The sequence below is a fragment of the Equus caballus genome, unplaced genomic scaffold, assembly GCF_041296265.1.
Source record: "Equus caballus isolate H_3958 breed thoroughbred unplaced genomic scaffold, TB-T2T haplotype2-0000448, whole genome shotgun sequence".
Classification (NCBI taxonomy): Eukaryota; Metazoa; Chordata; class Mammalia; order Perissodactyla; family Equidae; genus Equus; species Equus caballus.
The window spans coordinates 307871-321671 of NW_027221892.1; the positions used below are offsets into that span (position 1 = coordinate 307871).

General features: G+C 59.2%; 1 protein-coding gene across 1 annotated transcript; it reads left to right on the top strand.

The window, feature by feature from the left end:
* Nucleotides 1–3595: 3595 nt before the first annotated feature.
* Nucleotides 3596–13588, top strand: LOC138922060 (ral guanine nucleotide dissociation stimulator-like). Its single transcript, XM_070258898.1, has 14 exons — nucleotides 3596–3790; nucleotides 4229–4345; nucleotides 5210–5400; nucleotides 6853–6965; nucleotides 7099–7460; nucleotides 8243–8458; nucleotides 8818–8921; nucleotides 9399–9465; nucleotides 10996–11049; nucleotides 11468–11542; nucleotides 12107–12139; nucleotides 12505–12626; nucleotides 12833–12936; nucleotides 13262–13588. The coding sequence occupies exons 1-14, from the start codon at nucleotides 3656–3658 to the stop codon at nucleotides 13417–13419; spliced, it is 1851 nt and encodes a 616-aa protein (XP_070114999.1). The 5' UTR covers nucleotides 3596–3655; the 3' UTR covers nucleotides 13420–13588.
* Nucleotides 13589–13801: the final 213 nt, after the last annotated feature.

Consider the following 13801-nt stretch of genomic DNA (forward strand, 5'->3'; position numbering starts at 1 on the left):
AACGTGCAATTACAATCGCAAAGAATTGTCACCGAGAACCGTGTTGTTTGCCACTTACTACGTGCCAGGCTGTGTCCTGTTGTGTCTTTCACTGTTAACTTTTCCCTTTGAATAAATATGAAAGCACATGAAGTTGCAACAAAAATAGTACAGAGTGCCTTGGACCCTTCCACCAGCTTCCGCCGGGGGTTAACATCTTGCGGGACTCTAGTACAGTGTCACGACCAGGACATGAATTGGCAGTGTTAAACCCACAGACCGCAGACTTCTGATGTTGCTAGTTTGACGTGAGCTCACTGGGGGGTGTGTGTGTGTGTGCGTGTGCGTGTATGCGCGCGCGCGCGGTTCAATGCCATTTTATGACACATGCAGATTTGCGCCACCACCACTGCAATCCACACACAGAACTGTCCCATCCCCACAAGCCCTCCCTCGTGCTGCTCTTTCGTAGTCACATCTGCCCGGCCAGCCCCTGGCCTTCACTCATCTGTTCTCCATCTTTATAATGCTGTTGTTTTGAGAAGGTCGTATCAACAGAATCAGAAAACGTGTGACCTGTGGGGCGCGGCTCTCAGCATAATGCCTCTGCCATGTGCTACCTCCTCTGAGAAAGTCTTGTGACCTTCATAATTTCCCTACCAGGATGATTCTCCCCATTTTACGGTTGAAGAAATGGAGGTTCAGTCATGTTGAGTGACATGCCCAGGGTCACATGGCTGGGGAAGGAAAACAGGGGATCTGACCCCAAACATGACTCACGGATGAGGCCACAACCACGGTACCCGAGCTCTGCACTGCGGCGTCTTTCTGGGAGTAGCGGGTGGGGTTGGGGAGGGGTAGAGACGTTGAGAAGTGACTTCCTTGAAGGACTGACATTTGCTTCCCATTAAGAAAAAGGTCTCTTCCACGTTGGATGGGACTGAATGCAGTTGTTTCCTTTCTTATCCCCCAATCGGTGAAATTGCTCCAATCCTGTTACTTTGAACTTGTAAACTAGCATCAATCAGGACCACTCCAGAGCCTCACCAGGGTCCAAGATCTCAGACCCTGGACACCTACCTGGCCCATATGCTGACTTGAGGGCCCCAGAACCTGCATCTTGACCCCCCGCTGCATTTTTAAGTGCCTTTTGATTGTGGCAAAGTATGCATAACCTAGACTTGGCCATTTGAACCATTTTTCCGTGGACAATTCAGTGGCATCAAATGCATTCACAATACTGCGCAACCATCACCGTGTTCATTTCCAAGACTTCTTTTCATCATCTCAAACAGAAACTCTGTCCCCATTAAACACTGCCTCCCCATGACCCTCAGCTCCAGCCCCTGTGAACTTCTATTCTTCCTTCCATCTCGATGAATTTGCCTGTGCTCGGCACGTCATGTAAGGGGAACCGTATCATAGGTGTCTTTCTGGGTTGCGTTTATTTCACTGAGCGTAAGGTTTGCAAGGTTCATCCACGTTGTACCATGTGTCAGAAGTTCATTTGTTTTTAGGGCTGAATCTTCTTCCTGGGAACTATTGCACAGAAACACCCAAATTACTTCTACCAATTTCCCCCGGCCCTGAAAATTAACACGGAGAACCTTTCAACACATTTCTTCTCCAGACTGGGGGGGCTCTGAGGAAAGGCCATTGTTACTGGAATAAGCAAGGGCAGGCTGGGAGTGGGGTCTCAGGGAAAGACGCCCTCAGGAGGTACCAGGGAATCCCCAAATGGATGGGAGGGTCTCAGCAGTAACTGAATTCAGGATGTGGTGGAGTCTCAGACCGGGTGCTAGTTCTCTGGCCGTGGGGTGAGGGGCTGGTGCTGCATGACAGGGAGAGAGGACGGCTCACCGTGTTCCTGGGACACCAGCCCCACGGGAGAGAGGGAAGGCTAGTGCGCCTTCCCGACGGACTGGTGGTGGGAAAAACTCAGCCTGGAGGAGACAGCCGTGTGCCCGGGGTAACCAGAAGGAATTACGTCTCCTTCAGCCAAAGCAGACAGCCCCTCGTCCTGGGCTCACTTTATCCAAATGGGAGCAAGAAGGAGGAAACAATTGAAGACGCTTCCAGATGTGAGATGTGTGGTGGCAGAGACTGTGCCTGGGAGATTCTGAAAGGCCTCACTGAAGTGACCTAGGCTGTGACCAGAAGGACAAGACTGAGCCACGCCTGCGTAGGTCCGGGAACAGGGAGTCGGGGGAAAGGCGCTGTTGGTGCTGAGACTCTGGGGCAGAAGTGAGCGTGAGCAGAGGAGGTCAGAAAGCTGCCCAGGCGGCTGGAGGGAGCCTGAGAAGCAACAGGAGCTGCGGCAGGGGCGGCGGTTAATGGGGCCAGACCGGGGAACCCGGTAGTCTGCGTTCATTTGGGTTTCTCTCTCACAACACTGCTCCCAAAAGTTGCACCTCTGAAGTACGAATATTGAACTTCTCCCGGTTTCCGTGGTCTAGGCATTGGGCACGGCTTAGCTGGGAGCCTCTGCCTCCAGGTCTCCGTGAAGCAGGACCTTCAGTCTCAACTGAGGCTAGACTAGGGGAGGATTTGCTCCCAAGTCACTCACACGGGTGGTGTCAGGAGTCATTGGGACTGAGAGTCTGAGTCTCCATGTGACTGTTGGCTGGGCGCTCCCTCAGATCTCGCCTCCCTTGGCCTCTACATAGGGCAACTGAAATCATCGCCACTTGCTATCTCATTTCCAGAAATGTGACAGAGAGAGAGCGCAAGAGATGGAAACAGAGGGGGAGATAAAGGGAGGGAACTCAGGAAAGCAAGCAAGAGGGAAGTGACAGAGTTTTTGTAATTAAAACTTGGATGTGACATTCCATCAGCTGGGCTGTATTCTATTGCTCAGAAACCAGTTACTCAGGATGTAGTGGTTCCACAAGGATGTGCACAGCAGGAGGGAGGGAGCGCTGGGAGCCTTGGTGGAGGCTGCCCACCACATAGGCCGACAATGAGGCGCTTGGGTCTGGTTCTAAGGCCAACAGGAGACTGGGAAAGGTTGAATGCTAGTGAATGACAATATCTGAATTTCCTCGAACTTCCAACCCTTGAAGGTGCAGACCTGACAAGGAGCCCCCAAGGGGCAGGGACTTTTCCCAAATCACACGGCTGGAATCCAGGCCTGTTTGGAGAGGTATTCCCGACTGCATCCACCCCTTCTTGTAATTCTTCCACCTCTAAGTTCGGGGACCAGACCCAGGCGGCACCACCTCCCAGATATGGGAGGCGTTATCACATGTCCACCCGAAGACGTCCCTGGGAATGTGTTTCTAGCGCCATCCCATCGTGCAGGTTGGGAGACTGGGGAGGCCCTGAGAGGCACAGTGGCTTTTCCAGGACACAGAACTGCTAGGAAAAAGGAGATCCGAACTGGGCGCTCTCTCTTCAAAGCTGGGGCGCTGGTTCCGATCCCAAGGAGCTGTGGGGAGGGCTGTGATGGAACTTTCTGTACAGCTCGGGAGATGACACGGGCAAGGAGGGTGAGCGGTCAACAGCCCCGAGGGGGCTTTGGGTGGGTCTGATGGAGGGAAGGGCCCCCCATCCTGGAACCTTGGAGACATGACCTCACTTCCTTGGCGACCGACCCCAACAGAGCTTAGAACTCTGGTCACCAGGCAGCCATTTTGTACACATAGCCCATTTGACCAGAGACACTCGACACAGGAGGATGTGTTCGTGTATCCCCTCTTTGCGAGGCTCTGGCGCACAGAGAGCCAACAATGACAGTCTTCTCCAGCGCTGTCGACATTGGCTGAGACCGCACCTCCAAGACCTCAGGCCATTCGGAAGAAGGAACCCTCAGGTAACACAAGGCAGCCCAGGGCGGGCCACTCCGGGTCAGGCCACAAGTGTGATCCCACCCTCCCATGCGGGCAGCCCCACACCCCTTGACCCTTATTGTGTGTGTGTGTTGGCGGGCATGGAGTGACGGAAGGCAGGGATGAGCGTGGAGCTACCCTGGACGGGAGCAGACGGTTAGGGCTTGGAAGCCTGGCGGTATGTCGTGTTCATATCCCGGGTGGTGGCTGGCAGGATGGAAGGTGAGTGCTGGGAGCCAAGCCGCCCTACCCGTAGGTGAATCCCAAGCCCGTGAGGTGTCATCTCATTCGCTCCCTGTCTGGAGGTCTATGCGGATGCCCCTCTGTCTGTGCTCGGTGTGCGGGAGAGTTTTCCCCCTGTGGGCAAGTGCAGGCAGGCCCCTGCTACCTGCCGCCGCGGCCACCGGACGCTGTCTTTGCAGAGCTCCACCCAGGAGATGGTCCAGGAGCTGGCGCATGGGTCCTACGGCTCCATCTCCCTGGACAGGGGGCAAGTGCAGCAGACCACCGACCTTGCCCGGGGCTGGACTGAGGGGAGAGTGAGTGACACCCGGGGCCCTGAGATCACCGGGGTGTGTCCACAATCCAGAGTCAAATCTGGAGCCCTCCCCTGGACCCGCCCAGGGCTTTCCCACTGGAGTGTCCCAAGGGCCCAGTCCCAAAGGAATCTGGACTTCCACGCCTCCTCACCAGCTACCTAGGAGGGTGGGAAGTCGCTCTTTCCTAACCCTAGGCGGAGTAGACAAAACACTGATGTTTGCGCTTCACACTCGGCCAGGGGCATCTTTGAAATCTGCCATTTTCTGAATCTGAAACCTCTGTAACGAGGGTCTCAAACCTCCCTTTCGTGTAAAAGAAAGAAAAACCAGCGTCCTTTCTTGTAGTCAGCCAGATCCTCACAGCGTCTGTCTGCCCGTGCACTGTCTCCCGACTGGGGAGGGCTGAGGTTCCCACCAGACATTTCCCTTCATGTCAGGAGCACATGAAGCCTCAGGTGGGGGAGCGGGGGAGTCCTGCAGCCCTGGCTTAGGGCGGTTCTCAGTTCCGACGCACAGGACCCTGAGCAGCCACTTGGCAGCCCGAAGCTTCCGTCCTCTCATCTCTAGAATGGGGATGTTTGTGTTGGATTCGCTGGTCAGTGCTCTTAATGCACGCTTTGGTGCGGGGCGGTCTGTCCTTGCCAAGCCAGCCAAGTGTCCTGAGGAACTCATCGTATAATCCTCCCCCCGCCCAAACTCAAATTGGACTTTTCAAGCCTGGAAACCGGTTGGCTGTGGGCAATCCTGTCCCTCCTCTGCACACATCCCTGAGGGGCTCACAGTTCCTGGGGGACCTCCAGACCTTGACTTCCTGGAGGTTCACGCTGGTGCTGGTGACTCTGTGTCCTTCCTCATCTCACCCAGCGCGGAGAGTCACTCGGGCAGCGGAATGAGGCCTGCAGGATGCGGGCCCTCCAGGCAGGCCTGCTGGAGAGGCTGCCGCCGTCCATAGGACCAGCCTTGGCGCCTCGAAACATGGCCAACGTCACCACCATCGTGTTTGACTGCGCGGCTGTCCTCACCTCCCACGGGGTCCTGGACCACCTACTTGCTACGTGAGTGCCCAGCCCCTCCTCAGCACAGTGGTGACTCTGCCCACTGCCAGCTGTGTGTCTTGGAAACGGCCCTCCATCTCTCTGAGCTTCGATTGCTCCTCTGCAAAGTGGAGTGGGAGAGGATAAACTTCATCGGGTTCTGGTGGGCACGAATGGGATGAGCCACGGCAGGTGCTTCCCTGGGGCCTGGCTCTACAGAAGGGGCTGAGAGACGTGCCGTGGTTGTTCCTGGTTATTCTTTCCCTCTCCCCGATGAAGAGCAGTCTGCTCCCCCATCGCTGGGATGGGGCCTTTCTGAGTTTGCAAAGGCACACGGAAAGCACTCTGGCAGGGAGTGTGGGATTCCATCCAGCTGGTCGTGGGGCGGGTCCTTGGAGTAGCCAAGGAGGGGTCTCCGGGGCCGCAGAGGGGCCCCAGGCCCACTCAGCTACCGGGGATGCTTCTGGTTGGAGTTCATTCGAGAACACTGTATATTAAGCACCTGTGACATGCGGGAGCTTTAGAGACACTTGGCACAACGCAGTGAATGAAGCAGACACAGCCCCTGGACCCCCGCAGCAGCCTGAGACTCAGATAGTCACACACCATATCATCCACAGATCCTGTCCCCCGCCTGTCCCAGGGGATGCCCTCCTATGCTCCTTTACGACTGGAGGCCTCTTCCCACGTTCTCATGCATGATGGACCCCAGCGCCAACTAAAGACCTGAGTGTTCTTTGAGTGCCAGACGAGGGCCTCCTGTCTCCACAGAACAGGGCTGGGGGAGAACAAGAGGACAGAGGACTGTGGCTGGGGCGGGCCCGGCACAACTCTGATCTCACTCATCTTTTGATTCCTCTGGGAGGGCTGAGGTCTGATGGCTTCTACTGCAAGGGGATAGGAGTGAAAGAGAGCTGTGGGTGGGGTCCCAGAGCCCCTGGGAACCAGAGGGGAGGCTGGCTTGAGCTGTTCCCTGGCGACCCATCCCCACCACAGTCCCGTCTCCCTCCGCTTCCCCTTCTCCATATCCACCCCTTCTGACCACCACCAGCAGGCCCAGAAGAGAAGGGGTGTTAGCGAGCCGCTCACACATCGGCCTCAGTCCTCAGTCCACTTGCACAAGGGCGTGGAGGGCTGGGCTGGACTGTGTCCAGCCTCTTTGCGAGAAGAGTGGCAGTGGGAAGAAGAGACTCACACAAACCCCGTGTTCCACCTGCTGGATGAGCAGGCCTGCCACTGCCAGGATGGCCACACAGGAGTCAGCGCCGGGGTGGGACTCCCCCCTGGTGGAAAGGGGCAGGCACAGGGCCCAGACCCAAAGCAGGGTGCCTTGGGAGGACAGTGTGGAAGCGACGGCCAGGCCTCTGGCTCTGTGGCCCAACTGCTTCCGCCCAGTACCGCGTCTTCTATGGTGGGAACCTGGCTGGACCCAATGCAGGATTTCTGGGAGCCCACGCCCTTTCCCTCTTTCAGGATGCGGCTGGCCTCTCTGCGTGTCATCTGGCCTGGGTCGCACCTGGGAGGCCCTGCCTACCTTCCCCAGGTCCAGCTGCAACATCTGGGGCCCAGGAGGGCAGAGCTGGAAGGTGAGGGCACAGCAGTCTGGGAAGACTGTCTGCGGTGGGGTTCACGGGCTGGGGTTCCCTTCAAGACAGCGGAGTCTCTCCTGTCTTGTAAAGTCGGGTACGTAGGTGAAACTTTCTCTTTCTCCCGCTGCAGCGCCAGTTCCAGAGCTCCTGCCGGCTCTAGAGCCAGAGCAAGGGCCAGCTCCGGGGCCAGAGGCAGCTCCAGCTGTAGTTCCACCTTCCGCGCCGGAGCTGGAGGCGGCCTCACCACCAGCAGCCTCACCTCCAGCAGCCTCACCTCCATCGGCCTCTCCAGGGCCGGAGCGAGCGCCATCAGCTTCAGCCCCAGTGCCAGCTTCTGAGCTGGAGCAAGATGCGCCATTGACTTTTGGACGATCTCTGCCTCCAGCTGCCGAAGTCACCGCAGAAGCGAGCGCCGAGCTGAGAGAGGAGAGGCCTAAGCTGCTGGACTTCCCTCCGAAGCTGGTGGCCGAGCAGCTGACCCGGATGGATGCGGTGAGCAGCGGGGCTCTTGGGCTAGGTGGGGCCCGCCTTGGTGGGCCATCAGCTGCCCCAGACCTCCTGTTCCCTCAGCCGCAATCCAACGATGTGGGTGCAAGTCACAGCTCCCCCACTCACCCACCGGGTGACCTGGGCCACCTTCTGGCCCCCAAGTCCTTGCTGTCCCCACATGGACAGTAGAGAGCACACCAAGGGCGGGCACCTGCTGGGCAGAGTGGCTGTGCGGATGGATGAGGTCGAACAGAGAGGAAGCGGGGCAGAGAATAGCCCTCTGGTGGGGGAGGGAAGCTCACTGGAGTGCTGCCAAGTCCTGGGTCACTCACCCATCGGCCCAGGAGGCCTCAACAGCCTCCGTACTTATTAGACACCTAGTGCGTCCTTACCGACATGGAAGACAGGCAAACAAAGCCCATGGTTGTTGCTGCCTCGGGGGAACGTGCAGCTGAAAGGGGAGTGGGACCAGGGGGTGATGAGAACGGGTGGAAGATGCCCCTTGAGATGGGCAGGTGTGAGCCGTGTTCTGGTGCTTGGGGGAAGCAAGACTGGGCTGCGAGCCAATGGGACTTCTCTTCCCCGCCCCTATTGGGTCCTCGGTCATCCTGCGCTGGGCGGCCTCAGCGGACACAGACAAAACCCAGAGACTCCCAGAAGCTTCAGGCCACCTCCTCAGGTTCCTGAGCTGCAGCTGACCAGTGCCTCCTGCCTGGGGCTGCGGGGGCCTGCAGACTCTGAGCTCGGGTGTGGCAGGGTCAGGTGACAGTCCCCATCCTCCCCAGGAGCTGTTCAAGAAGGTGGAGCCCCGCCACTGCCTGGGTTTTGTGTGGTGCCAGCGGCCCAATGGGAGCAAGGAGTACCTGGCTCCCACGGTTCGGGCCACTATCAACCAGTTTCTTCACGTGTCCGGCTGCGTCATCACGACGTGCCTTGGGGACCTCAGCATGACGGCCCAGGACAGGGCCAGAGTCGTCGAGCTGTGGATTCAGGTGGCCAAGGTCAGTAGCGGCAGGGCCCAGGGAGCCCCTCCCTGGAGTCAGGGGGACTGCCCCTTCTCCTCTCGCAGCTTTCAGCCTTGAAGTCGGTGGTCTGGGCCTCGGCAAAGTCCTAGGCCCCTTGCTGCCAAGGGCCTGCTGACCTTGAGTGCTGGTCCCAGTGGTGGGAAGCTCCCTTCCCGCCCTGGGTTGAGCTAAAATCTTCCTGCCCGCGAGCGTTACTCATCAGCTCCCAGGTGTGCCCTCCCTCGCTTCCCTGGGCATCTGCCTCATCCAGGACAGCAGAAGCCCACGAGGGGACACAAGCCAGAGGAAGCAGGGCTCCAGCCCGCCGTCGCAGCTCATTCCCTTCCCTTCCTCAGGAGTGCCGAGTCCTTGGAAATTATGCGTCCCTGCGTGCCATCGTGTCTGCTCTGCAGAGCCCCTCCATCAGCCGTCTGCAAAAGACATGGGGACGAGTTGCCAGGTGGGTAGGCCGTGCTCCATCCAAGCACCACCAGGGCGGACCAGACATCCCCCGTGCGACTGCCATGGACCCCTCATTCAGCTAGGACCATCTGGGAGGCAGCGGACCCTAGGGATGGGGACTGGCCTCCTTGCTCGGGTCTCTGAGACTCTCTGAGACCCTAGGCAGTGGCTCCCCCCTTGTCACATCCTGGATTGAGCCACACTGGAGATTTCCAAGGGTGTACTTCGCAGCAACGGAGCCCTCATCGGCAACCAACGCTGTTAGAAACAATGTGCTCAGTCGGAGTGGGAATGGAGGCCCCAGGTGACCGCAGGAGAGCCTCCACCCGAGTCCCACGGTGACCTCAGAGCTCCGAAGAACCCGGGGAAAACCCTCGTCCAGGCCCCAGGCCCTTTGAACCTTCCGGGTTCTCAGCCAAAGGCATTTCGCCTTCAACCGCCCCGGGTTTTCTTTCCTCCTTTCCTCTCCCCTCAGGAAGAGCTCTCGAAAGTTGAAGAGGTTCATCAAAGACCAGTGGGTGAGCAGGAGGCAGCTGGTGAAGGTAAGACGGAGGCTGCACATCTGGAAGGAGGGGGAGCGAGAGGGGAGGGGACCCGGCAGGATGAGCTTTGGTTCTCCTGTCACGTGAAGTTGGTCAGGAAAAGATGGACAGGAAGAGGGATGTGCTAGCTCCATGGGCAGGTGGGGGCAGTTTGGGACAGGAGGCCAGGGGCATGGGATAGAATGGTGCGGGCTGGACTGTTCCAGGAGGCTGAGGACCTGGCAGAAGGTGCCGGTGTCTGGCTTCCATGCTGCTCCATCAGCTGCCCTGCATCTTCCTCCTGGCCACTGGCTGGAGCGAGTGGGCGGGCTTCCTTTCTTCCGAAGTCAGCCCAGTCTGTGCTCAGGAAGCCAGGGCCCCACTGCTCCTTCTGTCTTCACTGTGCCTCTCAAGAAGGGCACCCTGCCTGCCTGAGGGATGGGCACTGCCGGATCCCACGGGCCAGGGGCACTCAGGGGCTTCCCAGCCTTGGGACGGACACTGGACCTGGGACAGATCTGTGTCCCCTCGGTGACTCCCCACTCTGGCCCCTAAAGTGGGCGCTGCAGACAGTCCCAGTGGGATGCTCACCCAGGTCCTTGTTGGCGATGACATGTGCCCCGGAGGGCAAGGGCAAGTGCCCAGGGAACTGATGGCTTCTTCAGGGATCCTTCCCGCCCAGACGTCAGAAGTTTCCTCGTAAAACAGAAAGGAAATGCCACCCCGCAGTGCCCTGGTCGCCCCCTCCCCTGCTAGTCAGACGTGGCATTCGGGGTCCCCATCCTGAGCGGATGAAGAAAGAATTCTGTGCAGGGGAACTCCCTGAGGGGATCCTAGGGAGCTGAGGGCTTTAGCAAGGCCTTGGCCTCGGCCTGGGATCAGAGACTCCTGGGCGTTGGGGCTGGCAGAAGCCACTTGACCAGGCCTCCTGAGACACCTCATCTCCCTCCATCCGTGGCTCGGCCCAGCTGGGGGCCCGAACACAGCCTGAGAGTCCCGAGGACAGCACTGTGGTCAGCGGCTGGGCAGAGGGTGGTGTGAAGGCAGAGGAGACAGGGCCTGTGGCTGGGAGGGGGAGCAGCCTCTCCTCTGGGGCCCCCTGAGCAAGTCCCTGCCCCTGTGTGGGCCTTGGTCTCCTCATCTGGGAGCCAGAGGGAGATGAGCCGTGGTGCAGGCCTCACAGTGGGTGCCGAGGCTCAAGGGTGGGGAGGAATGTGGGGAGCTTGGACCTGGCTCCAAAGGCAGGCTTGAGCGGAGAGCAGTGATGACGGTCAGATGACGCTTGGGCCTCAGGAGACTGTGGGAGGCAGACAGAGTTCGTCAAACCTTCCAGACGAGGTAACAGGTTCAGGGAGGCCTGGGCGGGCCCAAGGTCACACAGGAGTGAGTGTTGGAGCTGGGATGGCTCTGGAATCAGAGCACCCTGGAGGCGGGAGCCGCAGGGGCACCAGGTGACTGGGGCCACATGTCCAGGGTCCCCGATCTGGGAGGGGTCTGGGAGGACACTTGGAGGGGAGCGTCGGCTCACTGGCCCTGTCAACACCCTGGCAGGAGGCGACCTCTATGTTGACCAGCCTGGAGACGGGCCCCACAGGTGCCCAGAAGGTAAGGGTGCCTGTGGAGGAGGGGCCCAGGAGTCGCAGGAGAGGGGACTCCCCTTCCTAGCCGGAGGTCTCTACCAGCAGAGAGGGAGCCTTTCTCCTCCAGCCCTGCTCCTGGTGCCACAGACCTGAAATGCCTGCATTGGAAGTGACCAGGAGGAGGCCTGGAACGGATGGGCGCACAACGGATTTGGGACAGGGAGGGGCGGGGACCACGTACCCTGGGTTTTGCCAGAGCCGGCTGCTGGGAGGTGCCTGGAGGAGTTTGGGGTTCCTGGAGGAGAGAAGAGGAGGAAATTGGGGGGAGGCCGCCTAGGTGGGTAGCTTGGGCTGGGCAGGAGGCTGGGGTGAGGAGTGGAGGAGAGGTCTTTGACGGCTCCTGAGAGCGGGATCTCATCACCGTCTCCACCCCGCTGGCACAGGGGCTCATCCCCTTCCTTGGCACATTCCTCAATTACCTACTGCTGCTGGACACCAACATGGAGGATTACCTGGAGGTGAGTGAGCCTGGAGGTGGGGCTGGGGATCAGGATTCGGAGATTTGGGAGGAGAGACTTGCACTGAGGCCTGAGCTCACAACCCTTGGCAGAGTCCTCTCGTGAGGGCCTCACAGCCACCCCGGGAGCTGGGTGTCATGGCCATCTTAGTGATGAGTGAATATAGGATCCAGGTGAGCCGCCAGTCCAGGCTGCCTGACTGCGGAGCTGCTGGAGGGTGTGTCTGAGCTGGACTCAGCCTCTCCCTCAGGCCCCGCCCCTGCAGGGAGTGAAGCCAGGCCCCTCCAAGGCAGGAAGCACACGAGTGGCTGAGCATCCCTTCCTGCCTGAGGCCTCAGTCTGTCTGTCTGTCAGAGAGGGCTGTCTTAGAATGTCCCTGAGCCATAGCCCCGTGGCCTCCTTGCTCTGGAGCTCAGAGTCTTGCCCGGGACCCATTCCCGTTTCTGGTAGCGCCTGCTCCCTGGTCGACCCTGCTGGTAGTGCAACCTGAGAAAGGGTGGAGACGGGGGCTAGCTATGGGCTAAGGGGGCTGTTGCTCATGGGCTTTGGCTCTCTGCCTTCCAGGGAAATGAGATCAATTTTGAGAAAAGGAGTGAGGTGAGCAGCTGTGGCCTCCCCGTGCGGAGGGTGGGGCTGTGGCAATCAGAGACTCCTCCGGGGAAGACCTTCTCTGGCCCGATGCCTTGGGCCTTGCTTTTCTTGGGAGAGTTCGGCACCCAGAGCTGGGAAAGCCGTCCCATTGGTGCGTGGGGGAAGGGGCTGGCACCAAGGACACCTTCCTGCAGGAGGAGCTATTTCAAGCCAACTGTGAGAACGAGCAAGTCCTGCACGGAATTGGAGGGAAGGAGGGTTCCCATGTGGGCCAAGACCCCAGACCAGCTCCTTGACCCTCTTCTCACCTGTCTGAGTCCCCAGCACGGTCCCCCACCCAGGCCCCGTCTGCATCATGTCCTTTCTCCCAGGAATTCAAAGTCACCGAGCAGATCTTCCTGCTCCAGGAGGCAGTCCATCTTTACCACATTGAGGCTGAGGAGCGATTTGGGGCCTGGTTCGAGGCCATGGAGCCCCTCAGCGAGGATGAGAGGTGAGGCGGGGCAGGAGTTGGTGAGGGCAAGGCGGACTCTCTCTGATGGCCAGCTCCAGGGAGCCCGTGCCCGTGGCTTCCGGGTCAGTCCCGGGGCTTGTCGCATGGTCACCCGTGGGGCCCTGGGACTCCAACTGCTGGCCGTCTCTGGGAGGGTCACCTGAGGTGTGGCTCCCGGTAGCTGAAAAGTCCCCTCTGTCCTTTAGCTACAGCCTGTCCTGCCACCTGGAGCCCCCACAGGAGAGGGCCGGCAAGATGCGCCGGTTTTTCCTGCCCAAGAAGAACCGCGCGTCTCTCAGCTCAGGGCTCGGTGAGTGTCCAGACAGGCAGGGACTGAAGCCAGGGGCTCCGGAAAGCTTCGGGCTAAGCACGGGCCTAGGGAGATGGACAGCCGGCACGGGGATCCCAGCTCCACTGCTGACCAGGCCTGTGAGGGACAATTCCCTTGACCTTTGTGGGACTCAGCTTCCTCTTCTGTGAAATGGGTGAAGCGAAATGCCAGCTCCCATGTCAGGGACAATGGGGTAGTGTTGACTGAACACTCAGGACAAGGTTTGGAGCAGAATGCAGTGGGGCTGAGGTGTTGGGCTGGGATACTGGTGTGACCCCCCCAATCATCAGTGTCTTCTCTTCAGTCACCAGACCCCTGACGCAGAACCCAGCAACAGTGGCAGATCCCGGTCCTTCCAACAGCTCGAGTGCAGCCTGCTCTTCAGCGGCGGGGACGCGGCTGGGAAACACGCGGGGCCCCAGGCCGGCTCCTCCCATGCTGATGGGGAGAAGAACATTCTAAGCCTTTTCCTGGGAGCCCTGGAGCCCAAGAGGGAGGGGACGACCCCACCCCACAGGCCTGGCAGCTCCACCCCAGCGCCTGTTTACCACTTGGGAAGGGGCCGTATTTCTTTCGTGTTAATAGTTAGTACTAGTTTTGAATTTGATGTTAAAATCCTGTTTCTGTTCCAGCCTGCGAGTCACGGTCTGGTTCTTTCCCCTCCTGTGCTCGTGTCAAGGAGACACAGACTCTCGCGTTCCTCCTGGAATGAAGAAATCTTGCAGGGTCTCGGCTTATTGTATGTGAGAGAAGGGAGAAGGGCCAGGCCCCTCCCTGGATACTGAGGGACACCTCCGCGCCCCCCCTTACTCAGAGGACGGCTTCATTTCAGTGTGGTTCACGT

Coding starts and splice junctions, on each gene's coding strand:
- LOC138922060 (XM_070258898.1), top strand. CDS start 3,656: ATGTGTTCGTGTATCCCCTCTTTGCGAGGCTCTGGCGCACAGAGAGCC. Junction 9,466..10,995: donor GCAGGAGGCAGCTGGTGAAG/GTAAGACGGAGG, acceptor ACACCCTGGCAG/GAGGCGACCTCTATGTTGAC. Junction 12,627..12,832: donor CCCCTCAGCGAGGATGAGAG/GTGAGGCGGGGC, acceptor TCTGTCCTTTAG/CTACAGCCTGTCCTGCCACC.